Source organism: Lactuca saligna, chromosome 3 (genome assembly GCF_052625555.1).
Source record: "Lactuca saligna cultivar CGN05327 chromosome 3, ASM5262555v1, whole genome shotgun sequence".
In the NCBI taxonomy this organism is placed as follows: Eukaryota; Viridiplantae; Streptophyta; class Magnoliopsida; order Asterales; family Asteraceae; genus Lactuca; species Lactuca saligna.
This window is the reverse complement of record NC_136419.1, coordinates 34,390,700-34,414,620: the sequence shown is the minus strand read 5'-3', so window position 1 is coordinate 34,414,620 and position 23,921 is coordinate 34,390,700. Positions and strand designations below refer to the sequence as shown.

The 23,921-nt window shown below is 32.6% G+C and overlaps 3 protein-coding genes across 3 annotated transcripts; 1 reads left to right on the top strand and 2 right to left on the bottom strand.

Annotated features, from left to right (window-relative positions):
* Positions 1–11,256: 11,256 nt before the first annotated feature.
* On the top strand, positions 11,257–13,141 carry LOC145035126 (reticulon-like protein B17). Its single transcript, XM_078983719.1, has 6 exons — positions 11,257–11,902; positions 11,995–12,151; positions 12,227–12,437; positions 12,518–12,587; positions 12,673–12,861; positions 12,955–13,141. Exons 1-6 carry the CDS (start codon positions 11,428–11,430, stop codon positions 13,068–13,070), a joined length of 1,218 nt encoding a protein of 405 aa, XP_078839845.1. The 5' UTR covers positions 11,257–11,427; the 3' UTR covers positions 13,071–13,141.
* A 252-nt stretch (positions 13,142–13,393) lies between these two features.
* LOC145033529 (protein NUCLEAR FUSION DEFECTIVE 6, mitochondrial-like) lies at positions 13,394–14,400 on the bottom strand. Its single transcript, XM_078982126.1, has 3 exons — positions 14,198–14,400; positions 14,001–14,122; positions 13,394–13,681 (listed from the first exon to the last, which is right to left on the bottom strand). The coding sequence occupies exons 1-3, from the start codon at positions 14,335–14,337 to the stop codon at positions 13,674–13,676; spliced, it is 270 nt and encodes an 89-aa protein (XP_078838252.1). The 5' UTR covers positions 14,338–14,400; the 3' UTR covers positions 13,394–13,673.
* Positions 14,401–14,566: 166 nt separating this feature from the next.
* Positions 14,567–16,926, bottom strand: LOC145033528 (UDP-Glycosyltransferase superfamily protein). Its single transcript, XM_078982125.1, has 2 exons — positions 16,284–16,926; positions 14,567–15,660 (listed from the first exon to the last, which is right to left on the bottom strand). The coding sequence occupies exons 1-2, from the start codon at positions 16,765–16,767 to the stop codon at positions 14,762–14,764; spliced, it is 1,383 nt and encodes a 460-aa protein (XP_078838251.1). The 5' UTR covers positions 16,768–16,926; the 3' UTR covers positions 14,567–14,761.
* Between the last annotated feature and the right edge of the window lie 6,995 nt (positions 16,927–23,921).

The following is a 23,921-nucleotide window of genomic DNA, read 5'->3' as shown; positions in this document are numbered from 1 at the left end:
TGTTTGTCATAGTTCGGTGGAGCGTGTGTGGTTTACCGGCACATCGAATAGGTGATTGTAACATGTGAGGGCACCATGTAGTTTGCATGGTTATTCACACCCGCTTTGTGATCCTCGGCATCCCAGTCACAAACAAGAGGGGCATATCGAGATTTAAACATGCCATTGAAATGTTCAATGAATCTCAAAGGATCTAGGAGTTTTCATAGATCTAAAACTTAAATTTCTTTTTCGTTTTTCATGGTGGAAATTAGTGAATCGTCATTCACTTACCTTCAAATGTTCTGCATTTGGGTTACGGCATCCCTCTCCCGAGTTGTAGGATATTGTGTTGGGTCCTAGCCTTGGAATTTCATTTGGGTGATTTACCAAGGACTCAATCAATCAACTAACTTGAATTCGTTTTTCTCCTGATGTCAAAGTTCGACAACTATGGTCTTCTCAAATCCCGTGGAACAAGCATTCCACATGAAGATGATATTCCACGATTCGATCGAGGAACAAGAAATCATGCTTCACTTCCTCCTCCTCCTCCAATTATTCTCCCTAACCCACAAGATTGTAAAATTGAAAAGTTCAATATCACTCAAGCCCTTTTGGCAAGTAAACATAAAGAAGGAAAGTCGGTGTGTGCACACGTCCTAGGGATGAAGTCGCACATTGATAGACTAAGAATGATAGGATCCATTGTCGGTGAAGAGATGGCTGTTGATTGGGTTCTTCAATCACTTCCTAACTCATATAGTGAGTTCGTAAGAGAGTACTATATGATGAACCGCGACGTGACCCTTATAGATCTCACCTATATGCTTATTGCTGCTGAATCAGCAATGGTTTGGCGCAATAGAAAAGCAAAGTTGATTGGTGAATCTGCCTTCGACACCTCTGTGGATATAGACAATGGCAATGAAAGACATGCAATGATCGAAAAGTTTGATCATAAGAGAAAGGCGATGTCTGAAGTAGTTCCATGTGTTGTTCCAAAAGGAGTCAATTTGCTTTTATTGCCAAGAGAAGGGGCATTGGATACGAAGCTGCCCTATTTACCTAAGAGATCTAAGAGATGGGAGAGTCGAAACGTATGGCTCTAATTTAGGTAAAATCCATTAACTAACTCTTTTAAGCTTCATTCTAGGTTCTGAATACATAATGTGATAAGATTACAATTGATGTTTAGAAGGATCAAAGAAAAGAAAAGAAGCTTAAGGGAAGAAGTGAGCAGAATCTAACCATGAAGGAATGGATTTCGATTGCGTTTCTCGAAGATTAGATTCTTGAACTACTACTTAGAGTTAGAATTAGATTGCTAAGAAAGATGTATTCGCATAAGTTTTTCAAAGAGTTGCATTGTGAAGGACAAATTTTTCCGCAATAAAATAAATTTTGATTTTAAATTTTATTTATTTATCCTTACAATGGCATGTATGAAGAATTGATGTTAAAATTATTAGCAATAATGGATTTGTTTCTTATTATGTTATGGAAAGTCAAGAATTTACCAAATAGGGAGAGTTTCTCATCGCCCAAGTTTCAATTGGACAGAAATTTGGAATCACGCAACTTGGTTGCATGATGAATGAGAAATTCCATATTTGGAAATTAGACAAATTCATTGACAATGTGTCAAGTGAAGGACTAGGAGATCGAGTACACAAAGTTGTGTGTTGATCAAGTTCACCATAAGAATAACAAAGATATTCGTCATGATTTACTAAAAGGCTTAGTAAATATGATTATACTTACAAGATTAAGTGTAATTCTAAATTGATTAAAGGGTTTAGATCAATAGTAGAACGAATAAGAAGAATCATGTAGGCAGAAAGATAAGAGTTTCTCCATTCTAAGAAGAAGGGAGAGTGGCTTTTATGCTTTATGATAGGTCTTAATGATTAAGAACCATATCTCAATTGATCCTCTAAGTGAGTCTTGGTACAATTGTATGTCCAAGAAGAGGAATCAAAGATTGATGAAATGGTCAAATCAAGAAGACAATCATACTTTGTTCCAATAACAAGTCTTAAAGTTAAGATTGTGACAATGAGTAAAAAGTATTAAAGGTTTATAACATTCATCAAATGTGGAAAGTTGTGATGTCTTGGATAAGACAAAGACCAACTATGACCAATTTATGAAGTGTTTTGATACAAGCTACACTAACTCTTGAAAATTTGTTTGTCAAGAAATGTTTATTGACAAAAGAATCTTATATGTCAAGGAGTCTGTGGGAGTCTTAATGGTCTCGAAAAGTTTCAAGAACAAATCAAATAAACCTTATCGAACATCACTAGCACACGAGTTGAGGTTTACAACCTATCGTAAAGACATTATTTTGTTTCTGTGCCAATCCAATCGAGTTAATTATGCATGTGAGCCCTATGAGTTCTCATTTGAATGCGTAAAAGGCAAGGACCTTGATCAATGAAAGGTACATTGATAGGAAAAAGGTAAGATGCTTAACTACTTGGAAGACGTGGTGGGCAGCTGTGCTACCATAAGGCAAGAAATCAAGATTAAGAAAGTTCGATCCATATGAGTTTGAATTTGTCGTAAACTTTGGTTTTAACAAATTCGCATGGATAGGAACACATACACCGTTTAAATCTAAGTGTCATAAGATTTCCTCCTTCATGAAAATGATTGTGAGAAAATGCTTTCACTAAGAAAGATTTTAAAAGATAGTGATTGTAAAATGGCATTCTCAAATTCGATCATGGTTACGGCATCCCTTTCCATAATTTGAATTGTGAGGTTTGGAAATTAGTCTTAATTGTTAAGACACACATATGAACTATCTAAGGCAAAAGTGTATAAGTTCAAGAAGTCTTGATAAAAGATTATCAAAGCACTAAGTATTAGAAACATGAACTTAAGAAATTCAATAAGTATTGTTTTTCTAGAAGTTAAGATGTTTATGAATACATGTCGAAGCTAGTGGGAGCATAAGTGTTATGTTTTATAATAATCATCATGATAGTGGGAGCATAAATGTTATGATTGTATGATTATTAAGGAAAGTATTGCATAGTTGGCAATATTAATTATAGAAAACAAGAGTCATACTTTGCAAAGTTGTAAGAGTTGAAAGGTTGTTTTGCTATAATTAAGGGAGAGAATATTATGCTTCATTTCAAATCTAAAGGATTAGGTTGTGGAATGTTAATAAATTTAGTCAAAGGTACATAGTGTGTTCTTAAAATTTCGATTGTGATTACGGCATTCCTCTTCGCAATTCGAATTTTGAGAACATAGCAAATAAAACATTATGCGTCGTGTCCCATACGCTTCGGGTATAGGATCGATTGCGAATGCTTTAATGTTTGACCATTCTAAAATTTTCCAAATGTATAGTGCATTTAGAGGGAAAAGGGACTAGAATTGGTTTTGACTAAAATAATTAAACAACTATCAAAGGACAATCCAAAGTTCGACGAGGATTGGTCGCTTGCGAGTAGTTGGAAGTATAGTATTGGAAATTATGGAAGTGTTTCCATATTGGATGGACGATATCGACATCATTACGAATAGATAAGATTCTATTAAGAATGAGTTGTCATATAGGAAATATGGAAGTGTGTCCATGTTGGGAAGTAAAATCTATGTCTAGATTAGAAACTTTATGCGAAAGGATGTTCAAAGGAATGTACTTTGAGTGAGAGACATCATATCTAAGGAATTGTCTTGTAACAATCTCCGATAGAGGAATTTGTAATATCATTGGCAATAGTCTTTGAGACCTTGGTGCAGTGACATTACAAAAGGATCGTTGCATAAAGTGTTAGAATCTAGTGTATTCTATAAGTAACAAGAATTTGACATTCTTACACTTAAGAAAATGGATTTGGTGTTGTAAAATGAGAATGATTGGAAATGTGTTCAATTTGTCTATTTCGCAAAAGAAAGAACCATAGGTAAACATTGTGTGCATACTAGGAGCATGGGACAAGTGTTGGAATTAAAATGCGAAGTTGATTACCCGAAACGACAAATAATGAGTAATCGATATGGTGATAAATAAAACGTGTTTTGTTTATACTCAAAGGTTTGAGGCCATATGGGATTAGTATTATTCTTGTGTTTCACCTTGCATGTTTTGACTTCCAGAATAATTGAGTTTATTAAGAATAATCGAATTATTCAAACGGGCCACAGTCGTTCATATGTTGGAAGTAGATATGAATGAAGACTGTCGTGAATTGGTGTGTGGATTGTCTAGAAGAGTATTAGACATAAGCAAATGTTTGCTGCAACGTTCATGAGTGCTTACGAATATGATTTGAGCATTGGATTAAACCCACGCTCACTTGGATCACTCCATGAATTGTATTACGAGTGATTGGTGAGACGATAACATCTTATATTCTTGAAACCAAGATGTGTGAGTTGTATCTTGCGAATCGGTTGCACATTGATAATATGTAAACGCACCAGTAACTTGGTGTTATAAAACATATTGTTGTGTGTAATTCGGTGAGTGAGTGCAAGCAAGCATTGTATCAAAGTTTATCCGTTCCTTTTATCCAAAGTAGGATAAAAGCGATATCTTTGGGCCCCTCGATGGTTTAGTGATGACATACGTAAATGCCCGGCCGAGCTAGGGCTAATTTGATTTGTTCAATTAGTCTGTCGTCATAAATCAGAAATCGAGAAGTAGTACAAAGAGAATGATTAGAAATCATATCTCAGACGATATCTAGAATGGAGGAATATATGATCCCTTATCTAAGGACACACGTATCTGATATGATCAGAGTTGACAGCGGCTTTGGAAAGCTACGATTGCAGATCAGGATCTGAAGTCATACGCAGAATAGTTGTTAGACTTATCCAAGTGGGAGACTGTTGGATTAGTGTCTAAGTCCATAACTATTTTGGTATGTACTTGACCCGATGGTGCATGGTCCTTTTGGGTTGCCTTCACCAAAGCAACTTGATTGGAGAAATGAATAAAGAGAGAGAGGATAATATGATTTATTAATATGTTATAAGAATAATATATTAAAGGAGAAATCATATTTGTTTAATTAATATTGGTCAATAATTAATTAAGAATTAGTTTTGTGATCAAATGTAATTAATTAAACTAGAGGGGCTGAATTGTAATTATGTGATAGTTACAAAATAAGGTAAGGATTATCTTATATATATGGTGAACGAATTTGAGGTGTAAATCCCTTAGAATTCGAGTATGATAAGGATTCAAGGATTATCTTATTGGTTGCTTAATGGATAATCAACTAGATAAGGATAATGACTGAAACCCTATCTCTACACCTATATAAACACCCCTAGGGCCATGAATTCGTGTATCCCTTCCCAAGAGGTTCTAGATACGAATTCTAACCTCTCACTTCTCTCCTTATACCTTCTCCACTTGCTTATGGTGTTTGTGAGCCATTAGAGGAGTGACACTTGTGACTCTAAGCCTTCCAAAGTCAATACAAGGAGATTTGGGATTGTTATTGCTACATAACAATCAAGGTAACACTATAAACTTATTCTCATGTTAATATGATTATATGTATGCTAGAATTAGGGTTTATAGTCTTGGATTCAAAGCATGTACAATAGAGAAACCTAGATCCAAGCATTAGGGTTTGTATAAGCACATAGGATGTCTTATGACCAAAACCCAACAATAAGACCTTCTGGTCAACTCATAATACCACTCTAGGTAATGTATAGTGAGAAGACTTACCTCGCGTAACTCGGTAACTCGGAAATCTCAGACTCCGTGAAAATGGGATCTAGCCTCCACCTAATCATATGAAATAAACACTCGGCATCAACACATTTCCCAAGGCTAGACCATTCCCTCTCTTAGCACTCTCAGGAGGGTAAAAGACCATTTTACCCCTCTCAAGGCTCAAATACTCTAAAATTGACCAAACCCTAAAAGTCAACAAAAGTCAACCTTCTGGGGTACGCGGTGCGTACCAGATCTGTACGCTAAGCGTACCCGTTGGCTTCACAGAATCGGGGTACGCGGCCCCTTACGTCGCGCGTACTGGGATTACGCCCAACGTAACTCCCAGTTTTCTCCTCCTCTTCATTGAGGTCTTAATCGGTTAAGTCTTACATCCAAAATCCAGATCTGACTTCTCTAACATGACTTAATCCATAAAGTTGGTGACTTTAAGCCTTTGCATGGCTGTGGAAGTCACAAACACCCAAAACACTCTATTTCCAACCTTAAAAGGTCCATATCTCATGCCTGGACAACTTTTAACAACCAAGACTAGATTTTTATCACATAACAACACTAAATGAGCTAGTATGGGACAGATTTCGGCTTCTAAGAGCTCAACCACTCAAAAAGCTATGAACTTGGGGACCAAAAACCCTAAAACTTCTCTCTACAAAGCATGTACAGAAAAGATGCAAAGCTTGAAGCTTTTTACCTCAAAAGGGATCTCCAACCACTGTAGAACTCAGATCTACTCTTGCTCTTCCACCTCTAGCTCCAACAATGGCTTCCTCTTCTCCTTCTTCACCTCAAAAGGTACCTTCAAGCTCAAGAACACACACACAAGCTTATACATGGATTTATGCAATCTAAGGGCTCACTCAAAGGGGTATGGGGGTTGGGGTAAGGGACTAAACGTTCCTTTTATAGTGCACAAGCCAGAATTTAGGTTTTGCACCTTGACACATTACGCCCATCGTAACCATGGGTACGCCCAGCGTACCCGGGCGAGTCCGCGTTCAAAATAAGCGCGTGAGTACGCGCGGCGTACGCCTCATTATGCCCAGCGTACTCACAACCAACACACAACCTTAAGGACTCGTCTTGCAAACTCTCTCAAAATAAAAGGGTCATAAGGCTTAGCTAAATTTCAGGCTGTTACAAGGTAATACGGGTTTCGGTTCAGTTATTAACCCAAAAAAACCGAAATAACATATATACTATTCTTTTAAACTGAAATGACCTGAATAACCCAAATAAATAGAAATAATCTAAATAACTCAAATAAATAAATACTATATTTAGTTCAAGAAAAAAAAATATTAAAGATTAATAATTCATATTTCAAAAATCCATAATCCATATTTAAACATTAAACATTTAACATCTAAATTAAAATATTAATCTTAAGTTTTTTCCAAAATAACAATATCCAAATACAAATTTCAGAAAATACAAATTAACTTCCATTGCACAATAATCATGATATTTAGTAATAATTCAATAAAAATGAAAAGCAATATAAACATAAAATTAAGAAAATAAATGTTTAGGACCAAAAATAACAAAAATAAAAAATATTTCAGCACAAACCAAAGAACAATAACCATTTTTATTGTAGTTTACTCTAAATAAAATTATGTTTTTTCTTACATTACTCCTATTAAAACAAAGGCTCATCACACAAAAAAAGAAAGGAAAAAAATGAAAGGAAAAAAATGAAATTAATATTACACGATGACCATCTTTCAATATTTACTTCTGCATTTATAAATTGTTTCTTGTTTGAATTTTTAAAAATTTCAATTACAATCAATTTCCATTGTTAGTAGAGTGGGTGTATTTATATGTTACTAGGTTATAACCCGTGTACTACACGGGGTGAATATCTAAAACAATTTTAATAAGTTAATAGACGTTACAATTTATTATACATTTGCAAAATAGCAATATATTTACATTAACTTGCTAATTTGAATACCTTTCTTTTATGTTTTGTTATTTAATCATTGTAATAAAGTTCCATAACACATGAAAAATATTTTAAAGTAGAATCCTTACGATAACCCTTACCCAAGTGAGGGAAGAAAGTGATGTATGATACCAATATACCAACCAACATTGCAAAACATTGAAAATGAATACAGTCGTAAGAAAATAGAAAATGTCACTGTCATCACTACTTCATACAACTTCGTATGGACATCAAATTTACTTTTTAAGGCATTGTACCTTCAACATCATGTACAAACCTCTAATACATCAGTTGATGATCTGATTTATTTGTTGTAATGACAAAAGTACGTAAGTCTAAAGAAAATTTGTTTTCCTCTCCAATTGTAAAATCTACAAAATAGGTTATGAGCAAAACATGTGTTATTTGAGGTATAAATCAAAATAAATCTGATCAGGTGGGTCCATAAAATATATATTTCAATTATTTTCAAAGTTTACACAAGTGATTTGATAAGTTTAGATACAAATGATTTATTATAATTTATTAAATACTATTAAAAAACATTAATAATCTTATATTTAATATAAATATATCTAAAAGAATTAAAAGTATTAAAATATAATTAGAAGAAGTTCCCTAGTTTATTTGAAGACATGCATCTGTTTATATTAATATGATACCACAAGGGCAAGTTTTAAAAGTTAGAAGCACTTAAGAAGAGTTGCAATTGCAATTAAACTTAAAATAACTTTTTAGTTTTCCAACATTAAAAGGGATCGAAGGAACTTGTAGGAAAGCTTTGATGTAATTTGTAGGAAAAGGACTGATTTTTGGATGTAAGGTTGCATAAGTGGTGGGGATATGTTTGGATCATTTTAAACAGTATGGAAAATGACCGAACTTTGTCTTCCATAAAGGATCTTTCTAATACATACTACTTTATTATGTGCATTTTTCTGTTGAAATGTGTTGATGTAAATTCTTTAACTAAAATAAACAAAGAATGACAACATATGGTCCTTTAAGCTTCATTATCTTTTGTAACTGGTACTCTGGTGTTGATTAGTTTTCAATGTTTATCAACTGACCTGCAATTGCAAAACAACCTCAAAAGTTAACACTTATTTTAATCATCACAACTACATATTTATATTTCTTTACCGGTAATATCAATGTATAGCTTGAAATTTGTAAAATGGCATACAAGTATCATTTTACATATATTGCTATAATAGGAGAAAAAATGCAAGTATGCTTTACTATGTGTAAGTGATTAGAAGTAGGTTGCTATTAGGTGTAAAGAGATTTAAGTAGCTTGCTAATATAAGTTTGTTTATACATTGTTATTATTATTATTATTAAACAATACAAGTATGTTGCGATTATAGAACTCATACCCGAAGTGCACTTCACCTGGATAGAAATTACATGAAATGATTTCTTAATTAAGTATAAAAAACCAATGACTAACCTCTAGTTCTTCACGATTCAAGATTCATATATGATAATACCAAAACCCATAGGTACTTATATAATTTCATGGTAATCAGGGAGCTATATATATAAAATTTCCCATATCAATGGGTAATTCTAAACAAGAAACTTATATTTTTTAAACAAAGTATCGTAGCAAGATCAAGTGGCTCATGGAATACTGTGAGAGTGTCTTTCATGTAGATGAATAAGACATACATAAAGAGATATATTAATCGATAAATGGTATGATAATAAGAAGAAATAAGCTATCGTTTCTTCAAAGTGAAATAAAAGGCGTACTTTTAAAACTAAAAGTCAGGTAGTATTAGCAAACAATATAAGGGCCAGATGCCAAGTACATGTGAAATGAAATAATTACAAAGAATGTTAACCATTAAATTTGAACATGGGTTTTACAAAGAGGTAGGATTTAGGAATAAAAAAGATGCCGACAGTAAGTCCACATTCCAACACTTATGATTGAAGCTGCTCGAATTTGAATCCCTTGTCAAATGTCAATACCTTATACCAAATTCATAGAAATGCTGGAATTTATATAATTTGCTCAAAATTGAAATCTGGAAGATCTTGAATAGAGTTGCAGATTCATAAAAACTTTATATATATATATATATATATATATATATATATATATATATATATATATATATATATATATATATTCCTGATAACATGTTTATTCTCCATGGTGATTATTAGGGTTTGAGAGGCACAAAGATAGAGAGGAATCGAATGTGGACTGACCTCGATTAGAACTAAATCTGAAATTAAATTTCTTTAAGGATCTTAGGACCATTACACCAAGTGAATTGGCCCTTTCTACGAACCTTAACACATCTTTGATCTGCAAATTGGTGGATAAGAAGCAAAATATCTAAGTATACGATCATGGAAGGGAGATGTAAAAAAGACGATTAAAACTGCAGGCGGCACATAATCTAAATAAATAAAAACCCTATGTTAGGAGAGATGTATGGAAGGGATTTGATTCCTGATTTTTTTGCTGATTGAGCGGTGATTTGAGGAAAATCAGGAGACATATGAAGACCAAAAATTTTATTTTGAGCGGGAAAAAGAAAGGAGCTTGTTAACAAAAAGAGACACGTGGATAAAAGATGGTTTAGAAAAGAGACAAGTGGCATGTTTAAGAGGCTTTTATTAGATAGGGATTAGATAGGGAGATTACTATATTATTTGGAATTTCATCTTGATATTTGAGTAAGCTTTGTTTGTTTGCAACAATCAATTTGTTTCAAATATTTTTTTATCAATTTTGCATTTCAAGATTAATAGATTGATTTGGGTTTTTTTTTTTAAAAATAACCATTTCAATAAGTAAATAATAAACTGGAAGCTGCTAACAACGGATCAAGTGACTAATCAATTTTCGGGTAGGTCATTTTGGCCCGATTAAACCATTATTCGGGTAATCCGAATCGAATAACCCAAGAACCGCATAAGCCTAAATACATATCCGAGCACCAACTTGTATGACTTAATCGAATTTTCGATCCAAATGTTCATCCCTCGAGTCTACGTCCGACACTCCATAACTCAACACATCTCTGTTTTTAGTAAATGAGCCAATCATCGAGCCCTAAAATTTTTGAGGCCTTGTGCAGTCACACTCCCTCCACATCCTTAGGGTCATCATATTTTTTACCGGAAGCCTACTCTATCCACCCTTATAAAATAATAAGAAACATTTTCGTTTAGCACCTTTAATGTCCGCTCTTAGGTTGGAAAAGACAATCACTCGTTCTTAAAACCTAATTTTGTTAATAAGTTGTTCCATATGTTTCTCACATCTTAAACGAGTGTGTCGACGATAAACCTAACAAGTTCATCATTTGTGATGGTAAAATTGATAAAAATAATGGAATAATAATTCTCGTGTTTTTTTTTTCAAATACATAGATGACTATTGTGAAATGTAATAATGTTTGTCTATGTTTTTAGTTATTTAGCTAAATCAACATATAGTTAAACTATAATCATTTTGTAAGACATGTTTAAGAAAATAAAACGTTACCTTTGAAAAGCACTTTGCTAAAGAATCTCATAATATATGATAACACATAATAACACCCCACGACTCACAACCCCAAAAGGGGCACCTTTGTCAAAGGTTTCCTACCGTTAATGTCTACTGCACAAACTCCCACACCCCATTGTCGTCTCCTTCCCCCTCCTTATTTTTCAAATATATACCTCCAACGGATACCTGCAACATCAAAACCCATTATCAACACCATCTCTTTTCTTCTAATTCTTCCACTCAAACAATTCAATGGACTCACCACCACCATACACCACCCCGCACTCCGCCCCACAAACACGCACCAAATCGGCATCACGTCTGGCTCGAACTAGCGGCCAAGAACCACCACCGATTCTCTCTCTTGATTTAGTCTCTTACTCACCTAAGAACACTCTTTCTCCAAAACCCAAAACCCCTCTCTCTCTTCACGATCTCCTCCTCCTTTCTCCTTCCCCCGCCAAGAGATCAAAAACCAGACTCGATGTCTCAGAGGAGGTCGCCGACCTATATGGGTCTCGTCGCCGCTGCAAAAACCGATTTGCTAATATCGGTTCACCTAGAAACACTAGAAGATCCAGGAGGCGAACAGAGGAGATTCGAGAGGATAAAGATCTGATTGCTGTTGATGAGTCGATCGTTGTTAACAACAAACCAAAGAAAAGGAGGCATAGTGGTAGATCGAAGAAGGAGAAATCGATTTCTTGCCCTTCCATTCCATCCCCAAGTAAGAAAAAACATATTTATCTTGCTTCACTTCTGAAACTGATGTAGGGTTCTATTGATTTCCTTATCATCTTGATTGTATTGTTATTGCAGAAGGAAACGATGAGGATTACGGGTACAATTTCGATCGAATCGGATTCCTGATAAATGATTTGATAATGTGGAATGACGTCGCAAAATCAACACTCTGGTTTGGGTTTGGTTCACTCTGTTTCTTATCTTCATGTTTCACAACAGGCATTAGCTTTAGGTAAGTCAAGCTCTTCTCCCCCTTTCGAATTTTACAAACTTTGCAACATCTCACTGATTTGATCTTCGTTTTCAGCATGCTTTCTTTGATATCTCACCTGGGCCTTCTGTGTTTGGGCGTTTCATTTTTCTCAAATTCCATTGCCCGAAGCTCAGAAAACAAGAGAAAGCTTAAGCTTAAAGAAGACGACATTCTAAAAGCTGCTAGGGTTATACTTCCTGCATTAAACCTTGTAATTTCAAAAGCTCGAGAGGTGTTCTCAGGCGAACCATCGATGACCCTTAAAGTAAATCTATAGCCCTAAAGCTTTTTTGGAATCAATTTAACTTTACAATCGATCTAAGATCATGATGTTTCATGTTTCAGGTAGCACCATTTTTACTACTTGGATCTGATTACGGGCATATTGTAACATTGAAGAGACTTTGTGCACTTGGTAAGATCATTTTGTAGATGAATTTTGATTCATGTATCAATCGTGAAACAATGAAAACTTACGTTTTGTGTTTGCGTCTTTTTAGGGTTCTTCATTGGGTTTACTGGCCCAAAACTGTACTCATTGTACTCGATTCAAATACACAAGAAAAGTGAATGCGTGAAAGGGTGGATACTGGAAGCATGGGGAGGTTGTTCTCATAAGAAAATAGTTGCAGGATCAGTTGTTACAGTGTTTTGGAATCTGACTTCGATCAAAACACGCATTTTTGCAGGTAATTTTGTTGAATCATCTTATTAATGATTTTTGTTTGAGTTTCAAATCGAAGTTAATGGCTTATGCCATTGATGGGGGTGTTTGTGTGCAGCATTTATATGTGTAGTGATCTTTAGACGCTACAGACAACAGTTGCCATGGAAGGAGGAAGGTCAACAACAGCCAGAGAAGACGTTGACTTTGGTTGAAACTAAGAAAGTTGAATAGAGATTTGGATTACATGTAAAATAACATATATATATTTCTATATAATAAAATGAATCGTTTTATGGCTTTAATTTCAATCTTTTCATGTTTTATGTTGACAATTCTGTAGTGTATAATTGGAACTATAAACAAGGTCAAATTCATCTTTCCAATGTAAGTTCTTGGGATATTAAACTCCATTTTTTCTTTTTTTTGTTCTTAACATTTATTTTTAGGTTTGATTTTGGGATTTAGTGGAACTCAATTCATGTGATTATGATAATCGTGTTATATTCACATTCAAACTACATAAACATTTATTAAAAACAGAAAGTACATTGATATTAATAAAACATAAAGTACCATGATTACACAAAATGATCATTTTTTGACAAAGTCTTTAATTACACAAAATGTGCAAAATAAAAAGAACATCCACAAGAGAAAACGAAAAGAAGTTTCAATGAAAATTTCAACCTTAATTTGAGGTTTTGATGTAACTAAGAATAACAAACAGCATACTAAGCATAATTAGCATCCTATTAAGACTCATTTGACATTAATGATTTCGTATACCAGAAGCATAATTTGCACCAATCTAGTTCACATTTCTTTGCTTTCTTCTTATGAACCTATAACAAGTCAAAGTAGCAGACAAGTGTTAGATTTATAAAAGAAAATATCAAATTCAGTTGTCAATTTCCTTTCACTTTTATTACTGTGTTTTCAATTTACAGTTGCAACAAAAATGAAACAGAATGCCATAACGCAACTACGAGTCCATGAATCCAAAAATCTTGAAATAAAAGCTGAAATCATATCATCACTTATAAGAAAATTTACAGATTACATGCATTGATAAAATTGTACCCCTAATGAACATTTTATCATCAAATTTCAATTCATTTGAATGAGTAAAGATAAAATTAGAAAGGGTGCGATTTGATTTACCTTCAGGAATCCAACCGGAAGTCCGGCGAGAGAGAGTGAGCATGGAAGTCATCAAAGCCGAAGCAGTAACTCCATGAAAAGGTTGCACCGTTTCCAAACAGACGCTCAATTCAGCTGGGCAACTTCAAATTTACCAAGAAATCCATTAAGCAATGAAAATGTTTGTAATGCGTATGTGTATACATATGTGCTTATACCTGAAGATGCGATGAGACAGAGGTTTTGTGGTTTGAATGCGAAAGGGGGAGGTTTTCGCGCCGGATGAGAATCGACTGGCGGCGGCGTTACGGGCAGAAGTTGACCGTATAAACAACCTAGCAGCGGCAGCACCGGCCATTTGATGCTTGTAACTTGATCGGCGGAGATTGGGGATCAGACCCTTTGCATCAACAGTATACTATTTATTATTGACTCTTAAACCCCTACACTATGACCATATGTCCATATACCATGACTTCTTTGTAAGTCAAAGTTCATACATGGATTTCAAAAAATAAATAATAATAATAATAACAATAATAATAATAATAATTAGCCCTTAATGTTAACAAAATTTTGGCACCAAAGACTATATAAAAATTTGGAGTTTTAATAATACAAAGTTATATCAATCTTTACAAATACACAAAAGAATTCATCGTTTAAATTTGGATTTTCGAAGTTGAAGTTGGAGTTAATCTTATGGATCTCGACTTTATTATTCCTCACACAAAGTAGAAAGGACCTAATTTATGACATTCTTCCTTATGCAACCTCTCATTTTAGCTTCCTTTAGTTAAAGTTTGATCATTAGTAACTTTGCTATAATCATCAACAAAATTTGTCAAATTAGCAATCACTCTTAAACTAGTTTCCATCCCGAAAATTCTTTGATTCATCTTAACTAGCCTTTCCTCCATCTCTATATCACCCATCACCTTCTCTAAGCTTCTATGAACATTTTCTTCACCAAAATCGCTCATTCTAATCCCAGTTCGCCAAATCTTTACAATGTAGTCACAATTCACAAATTGGTCTCCTGCAATCGGATAACACAATAATCTCACCTTGCTTTGTATAGCCTCTATAGTCGAGTTCCACCCACAATGTGTTAGATAACACCCAACTCCTTTATGTCGTAGCACTTCACTTTGTGGGGCCCAAGAAACCACTCTTCCTCGATTCCACATTCGCTCCACATAGTTTTTTGGGAGTCCTTCGCGCCATTTTGAACCTAAAACCCAAATGAATGGATGTTTGGATGATTCCAAAGCTATAGCTAGGTTTCTCACCTTTGCTTTACCAATCGGGCTAACCCATGTTCCAAAGGAGATGTAGACAACAGAGCGATCACTTTGTTGGTCTAACCAATCCAAACAACTCATATCTTCTTCTGAAAAATGAGGGTTTCCATAACGGGTATGTTGTGTCAATGGTCCAATTGGAGTGATATTTGGGTATTTTATTGATTGATCTTGTAAGTTAGTATCAATGTGGTGTTCCTCGGGGAAGCTGTTTACAAGGATTTGCGAAAGCGTTTTTGTTCTAGCCAATGTTCTTGTCCAAAACTTGAATCTAGATTTTCTTGAAATTAGATTTCCAATAAGCCATGGTAAATCTTGTGTGCCTAAAGGAGGTTGATCATATCCCAAGTATATCGGACCTTCATTTTGTGGAATGCCTACATGTTTTTTAACACAATTTGTCATATATTGAAATAAAGCATGCATGATTTATATCATAAGTGTTGATAAAAAGAAGTAGAGTAATTTAGAAGAATTTATATGTCAGCAGTTGATGTTGAAGTCTCTCAAACTTTACTATTATTCTATTTAACTTGTTGATACCTACACAAATTTTACTTTCAACTTTGTTTTCAAAAGTCTCTAAGCTAAATCATAAACTACTAATATTCTTGTTTATAAAATATTTGATTCTCAAATATAAACTAAATACAGTAATAATATGCATGTTAAATAAAAGTTTTTGTCAATGACATGTATGTACAATCAAAAGTATATGAATTACAATGTTTTCTATTAACTTTCATCGACTTACATATAAATCGTCAATAACAACTACAAGATAATAAAAAAAATTCATAACTTTATTATTTTCCATGTATTTTTCTCACAAAATGTTAATATATATTAACTAATGTGATTAAAAATGAACATGATGAAATTTGATTATAAATATATGTATGCAAATCTAAATTTTGTTAAAATGTATAATTTATAAAATTATAAAAGTGAAGGGTTTTCTAATCTCTTTGGAATGTACATTGCTTTAAATAAATGTTACCAGTTTCCGAGATGATTCCCAGAGATAGCATTTCCGGGATAGCAGCAATCAGCTGGTAAGCAGCAAACATAACCGGCCAATATCCGACCACCGGAACACCACAATCGCCGCCAACTTTCAATGCCCATGACGCCAATAAATCCACAATCATGAATGCAACTCCGCCACCATCTCCACCATTAAGTTCACGAACCAAACCTTCCAAATGCTCCGGCATGTTGTTCTCCATTGCAAACTCAATGGAGAAGAAATCACGTGGTGTCTCCTCCTCCAAACCGTCGGGGATGGACTTGCAGGTGATGCCGGCGTTTTTGTGAGCAATGGTGCTGTGAATGAACTCCGGTGTTACAACCACCGGAGAAAAGCCATGGCGGCTCAAGGCGGAGGCCAGGTTAAGAATGGGTGTCACATGGCCTTGTGCTGGATAGGGCACCATGATGACTGTAGGCTTCTTCATGAAAACGTCCTGGTTATTGATTTTCATCGATCCTCTTGAACGAATTTATATAAATGAGGAAGAGGAGGACTCTTGTTTGTGAACAATGTTAAACGAGTTCGTAAAGTAATGTTATGTTAATGGTTGTTTGACGAGTTCAAGCCGTAAATCTTAATAGTATTACAATATTCCGAACATGCATGGTAAAGACTAGTTTAACGATACTAGTTGATCGGTTTTAATTTGTCGCATATACTAAGCTTGGGGTAACACATTAAATAGTAGTAATTGAATCCCACGTGATACGAATGTGGATATTAAATGTTAATAAGCAAATACTCTGCGGTGTGAAGTGAAACACGATGCCTGCTAACCACTTTAGCCAAACTTTTTATTTTTATTTGGAGTTTGGTAATATTTGAATGAACCACACTGGAAATTGAGTCAATTCTGGTGTGCAGATGCATATGGGCACCAGAGTAATCATATTTTATATTTAAATTGGTTGATGCAATCATGCAGTTAATAGCAAATTTGATGTTGTATAGTTATAGAAAGCTTATTATGGAAATACTATATAAAGCCCAATATTTACTAGTTTGGTCTAAAGACAAAAATAACATAGAAACTAGTTACAATTTTGGAAAATCCCCAAAAAATGATCAAGTGTCCTAATGCGAAATTGGGGACAACTGTGAAATTACTTTTCGACCACTTTGTTGTCCTAATTCGGTTTTGCATTGGAAACGTGAAATTACCAATTTTAATGCATATTTGGGAGAAGTGATCTATAAGATCATCTTTATAGCTTATGTATGGTGTTATAAAGCCCGATTAATGGCAAAGGATTTCTTGAAACCGAGGGTCCTTTTTTTACCAAATCATAAAATTATGTGGTTAGGGAGGTTGTTAATGTTACAGTATGCCAAAGTGGTTTGGAAAACTTATATGTGCGCATAAAAGTACAACTTTTGCTTTATGTTCTGTAAATCTTAGGTTATCTTTGTTTTTTTTGTGGAAATGGCCTACACATATGTAGCCCTTTAATTATTGGTTAACAATTAAAAATCTTCCTTATATTGAGTTATATAATATATGTAATATACTTACAGTATTATATGGGTTTGAGATTCCTTTCTCTTTTTTTTTTTTCAACTTTGACATCTTCTCCAATCCATCCTCAAATTTTTTTTTTCCAGATATCTTCCAACCCAACCTCATTTCAATCTTATTTAGAAGATATAAATATTATTACTACAACTACGGAGAAACACTATTTATTTATCTTAAAACGGAGTTGAAGTTTCAATCGTCGGTTTTAGTTCATATCTTTTAATTTTATATATTTATAGATTATTTCTATCTATTAATTGTAATTTAAATGTAATATTTTATACTTTATATATTAAATTATATTAATTAATCAGAAATGTAAACTTTAATATTTATGTATCAAATTCATATAAAAAATTCAATACTTACTAAAAATTTGAAACACGGTAAAATAATTTATAAACTTTATAATTGAATAAGGCATTTTTGTATATAGTTCATGTCAATCAAGAAAAAAATAAGTCATTTTCATATATTTCGGTCTGATTCGGTTTTACTAACATTTACGGGTCTGATTCGGTTCTTACCCAAAAACTACAAATTGAAAAACAATGGAATCAGAAACCAGCCCAATTATAGGTACTTCCGTTTTAGTTCGGGGCCGGTTTTGGTTTTTTCCGATCGAGTCTATGAAATGTCTTAGTTGATCATTTATGGATAATTTATTCCAACATAAATATATGTAGTAGTTTTCTTAAATGTATGTGTAATATTTCTAAAAGATGTATATATAATATTTATCTATAAATGTATTATAAATATAATCTTATTTATTTAACAATTATTATTAATAAATTAATAATTAATTCAAATTCATTATATATAACATTTTATTTTGTTATAACTTTATTAATTCAAATTCATTATATATAACATTTTATAGAATATATACTTGTTAAAATCCAATTCGTAGAAGGGATTTATTTGATAATATATGTAAGTTATAAAAAGAGAATATATATATATATATATATATATATATATATATATATATATATATATATATATATATATATATATATATATATATATATATATATAAAAGAAATATATTTTTAGAGTAAAATATTGGACTAAGAATAAAATGGAGATGAGTTAAAAATATAAAGGAATTAACATTATAATTATTTATGAACCGTTTGAACCCTTTTTTTTTTTTTTTTTTGTAGATGTTAATAATAGTTTTAAATATGTTTGCGTCTCTTAGTTCATTGATTGTTTTGGTTATGAATTTTTTAGGTTACCTAATCTATGTACAACTTGATGGATGGTTAATGGTTTAGTTGTTGGGATTTATTTTACGTACTTTAATTTCTTACAAACTTTTATTTCATAGTATATAGTATATATTTGGGGAGCAACCACATTATTTTAAGTTATATATATATATATATATATATATATATATATATATATATATATATATATATATATATATATATAACTTTGACTGTGGACTTTTTTTTATTATTGACCGTTGATTTTTATCAATTTAACTTTGGGTGCTGCTAATAAGACACCCCTTAAGCATCCTATAATCATTTTTATAAAAAAATCAACCTATAATCAACTTCTTGTAATCATCTTTTTCGGAAAACAATGCAATTTCAACCAATAAAAATATTTCAAACATTAATTAGGGTTGTCTAAATGGTAAAATAGGATGTCTTATTAGCCAACCCCTTTAACTTTGTGTCCAACTTGAAGGACTTGGGTTATTGATTAAGGAAGTATCTTTGTTTGGTGCTAGCTGGTTCACCGGTTCACCCCTTCTCGGGAGCGGTCGGCGCAAGGAGTGAGGGTGTTGATGTATTCTATCAAGCATTGTCAAACTGAAGTGTATAAAACATTAGCCAAATATAAAAAATAAATATATAAAAGACTAAAAATAAAATTATACAAAATTGATTTTTTCTGTGCGTCTGCACTTTTAAAAATATTCTGCAATGAAGTTATAAGTCATTTGTTATTAAATTGTGAAAAATAGAATATGTTATCTTGAAACATGAATAATCTATTCTTTTATTTCAAACAACTGAGGTAATACTCACTGATTACTGAATCGGCATATATGAAGGGAGAAATTTTGTTGTGTTTAGAAAAATGATATTGTGAAAAGGAATAGCAGTTTTTTTTATAAATTTTTTTTTGGCATTCACCTACTTATTGTGAACACTTGTTTAAAGGTTTAAACACACGTGTTCTAATTGATTCCATTAAGTCTGTCCTCTATTGTGCAATTATTGATCCATTTAAAAAAAAAAAGGGGGGGGGGGGGGGGGGGGGGGGGGGGGGGGGGGGGCTTTGATTGTATTAAAGAATATAAATACCCATTTAAATATTTAAATATGTTGTTTGTTGTAAATAGTTGGACGTTGAATAAACTTCTACTAATAAATAAAGATAAAAATATTATTTTACAATAACAAAACATATTTTATATGGAGTATCTAATAATTAGTGAAACGGGTTTTTTATTTTTATAACATCAAAAAGAGTCATCTACTAAAATCACGATCGTAAAAGTCGTTTGACGGTATTAAATCGATCGAATAGCAACTAAATATCAGTTGACTAAAAGTTGGTTTAGTCAGCAACAGTAAATTGTAAACTGTTTAATACAAAAAAAAAAAAAAAAAAAAAAAAAAAAAAAAAACAACCTTATGATATAACAAAGTAGTTAATACGACTAATATCATAACAAAGTAATCAATACGATTAATTCCATAACAAATATGTTAATATCACCGATATAAATTAATGTTTCTTCAAATAGTTATTTATTGAGATACAATTTTTTCTTGATTTTTAAAATCCGTCGGCTTAGACAACCCATATTGTTGGTCTTATGTCATCTACGAATTAATCTGAGATTAGTCGTGATTTTAACTACACTGATCAAACTAATATAAATTTATATCACACAAAAAATATGAAACTTCAAAGTATAGTTACAATAAAATAAAAAAATAACTAGTTTTAGAAAAAAAAAAAAAAAAACAATTTCACTAAAATCAGGTTTTTTAAAGAATGTTGATGTCATGGTTGTTAAAATCTCGATCTTGATCTTAAGATCTTACGATTTTAAGATCCTACAAACCAAAAACGATCTTGTCTCACTAAGATATATCTGAAACAAGATCTATAGTGGGATCTTAGCATCCAGACAATGATCTTAAGATCTTGACACGATCCGATCACACATCTTTAGTTTTAGTATATAGTTACGCCTCAAAATTTCTTCTATTCAACTTGAAATCGAGCATAACAAGTTGGAAACTCCTCATAGATCATCATAACTTCATCTCAAATTAGACAAGGTACACTCATGATATTATGTTTGTGATCTTCAGTCTTGAGTTGTAGATCATAATCATTTTGTTTCATTTTGTAATTAAGAAGTTTTCTTACTAATTTTTATGGTTGCAACAATAAAAATTATGATTCGTGTTTAGAAAGTTAAGTTGACTCCATAATGACATCTAGTTGACATCAAGTTATAATGTATACTACACAACCAAAACTTTACGAGCAGAACTTGAATATAAGTTTATTTTGGTAGGATCTTCTGATCACGATCCAATCTTACGATTACGACCTTGCAAAACATAAAACAATATTGGATAAGATCGTGATCTTCACAACATTGATGTTGATGAAACTTAGCTAATCATTTATTATTACTACAAAATGTTCCATCGTACTGACACATCAAAAGAATTTATAACATTTACCATATGTTTTTATTTAGAGAAAACTAAATGGATTTGAAAAAAATCACCAAAGTTTATTATATAAATGGTTCTATTTTAGGTGTTTTTATTCGGTTTAACCGGTTTATTTTGACCGGTTCAACCGTTTTTTTTTAAACCGACCGGTTCAGAAATTAATATAAAACCGATAATAGTTGAACCGCTCCCTCTCCCGGTTCTCGGTGCAACCGGTTCGACCGGCCGGTTTAAACCGGTTTTTAAAACATTGCTCTTATGCATGCAACATGTGGCAGCGATCCAGCGTGACACGTGGCTAGATGCTAGATGTTCGAATTTATTATTTTTCTAAAAAATTATAACTTCCACATACAAACCCATTTTTGATAGTTTTTATATTCATGTGTTGCTATCAACGGGTACTACAACTTTCATTTAGACTTTGTCAGCTAATTTTTACTTTATTTTTCGTTCTACGGTTCGAGAGGGCTTACACTATAAATGATATTGTAAAACTTATAACTTCTTCATACTGTCTCCGTTTTTTACGTTCTTTATATCGTCAATTTCATATTGAAGAGTACTACAAATTTCATTTAGATTGTTTCGGCTAATAATCAACCGATTTTTACTTCGATTTCTGTGTTGCATATTGTTGTAGTTTGTAGCACTCGAAACTTCGAAAAATCATAACTTCTTAATACGAAGTCAGATTTAGGCGTTCTTTACATACATGCTTTCCTAATTACAGTTTCTACGACTTTCGTTTAGATCACTTAGGCTAATAATAACCTATCTTCGATTCATTTTTTATGACGCACGTTATCGTATTTGTTTAAACGTGAAACTTAGATAAATCATAATTTCTTCATACGAAGTCAGATTTAAGCGTTCTTTAAATGATTATATCCACCCACTCATGATCACGACTACTACAACTTTCGTTAAGATTATTTATGCTAAATAATTTTTTGTTTTAATTTTATTTTATCGCTTAACGATAATTTTTTATATTAAGATTTTCTACAAATATTATATAATCTCATTATTTGTCCACATAACATGTATAGATAAACATTTATTAGCTCATAACACATATGAAGAACAATTACACTAATCAACGATTTTAATTGTTGTAATTGTTCGGTAAAATGTATAATAATAATAATAATAATATCTAGCTCGATATTACGGACATTACAATATCCGGATGCATACCAGTAACAAAGTTCATTATCCTTAATTATCTCATACATGACATTAGAAAGACAATGGGTCTTATTAGGATGTAACCTCACACTAAAAGCCATGAAATTGGCGAACCCACAAAAATTAATATCATAAGTTAAATACACACCATTGATTCGCTCACACGAAGTTAACCTCACATTTATTTATTTTCAATTCAAAATCAATGATGAGTCTGGTAGTTGGATTTGGATTAGGGAACCAAATGGTGAATTATGGGTGAACTCTTTAAGGAGATCAAATGAAACAAACATTTGCAATGTGGATTCGTATAAACACTATTGGGTTAATTGGGTGCTTATAAAACTCAAATGATTTGGTTGGAATGTTGTAATCGGATATATTACAACTCTTACAAATCCTGAAAGATGAGGTATCGCTATTAACTCAAATCAGTATCATCTACATGGGTTCATTGAAGAAACTGTGGATCACCTCATCACATTATGTAATTTTACGAAACATGTTTGGTCCTAGTTGGTTCTTGGGGATATTTTTGTTACAAATGTTAAATATATGCTTTCACTCCCAAACTCTTGGGAAATCTTATATCCAACAAAGTTACTCAAGGCGATCATACTTTCCACATGATGGTTTATTTAGCGACCACGAAGGGAAAACGCATTCGAGAATCAAATGTGGTCCATTCAAATGTTATTAAGCTGATCAGGGTTAATGGGTCGTTTGATAGTTGCTGACTGAGTTAATGTCGACCGAGTTATGACTTTTTATTGAGTCCACACCTGACTAAAATCATGTTGTTTGATTATATCTTAACTGTAGTGAATTATGAAAAATGATCATATTACTCTTATGTTGTCTCTTGTGTTGGATAAAATAATTATAAAAAATACAAACTATCACATAAAATCTAAATTAAACATACATCATTTAAAATCCAAATATAAATTTCATACAAAATCTAACCCATATATGCCATGTTAGGTTTGCAGCTCATCTAAACAACCAATTAGCGGGGATTACAACCCATAAACAACCAATCAAAAAAATGAACCTCAATCGGCAGAAAGAAAGCTTGAATAAACAATTTAAAGGATGCAAGTTTAAAAAAATCAAAACATAACAACGCTCAACAAGAACTTGACAACACATAAACATCCAATCGATAAA

Excerpts from the sequence above, each read along its gene's own strand:
- LOC145035126 (XM_078983719.1), top strand. The coding sequence starts at position 11,428 with ATGGACTCACCACCACCATACACCACCCCGCACTCCGCCCCACAAACA. Across the intron at positions 12,152-12,226 it reads ACAACAGGCATTAGCTTTAG|CATGCTTTCTTTGATATCTC; the intron begins GTAAGTCAAGCT and ends CTTCGTTTTCAG. Across the intron at positions 12,862-12,954 it reads CAAAACACGCATTTTTGCAG|CATTTATATGTGTAGTGATC; the intron begins GTAATTTTGTTG and ends GTTTGTGTGCAG.
- LOC145033529 (XM_078982126.1), bottom strand. The coding sequence starts at position 14,337 with ATGGCCGGTGCTGCCGCTGCTAGGTTGTTTATACGGTCAACTTCTGCC. Across the intron at positions 14,123-14,197 it reads CTGTCTCATCGCATCTTCAG|TTGCCCAGCTGAATTGAGCG; the intron begins GTATAAGCACAT and ends GTAAATTTGAAG.
- LOC145033528 (XM_078982125.1), bottom strand. The coding sequence starts at position 16,767 with ATGAAAATCAATAACCAGGACGTTTTCATGAAGAAGCCTACAGTCATC. Across the intron at positions 15,661-16,283 it reads GGGAATCATCTCGGAAACTG|GCATTCCACAAAATGAAGGT; the intron begins GTAACATTTATT and ends AAAAACATGTAG.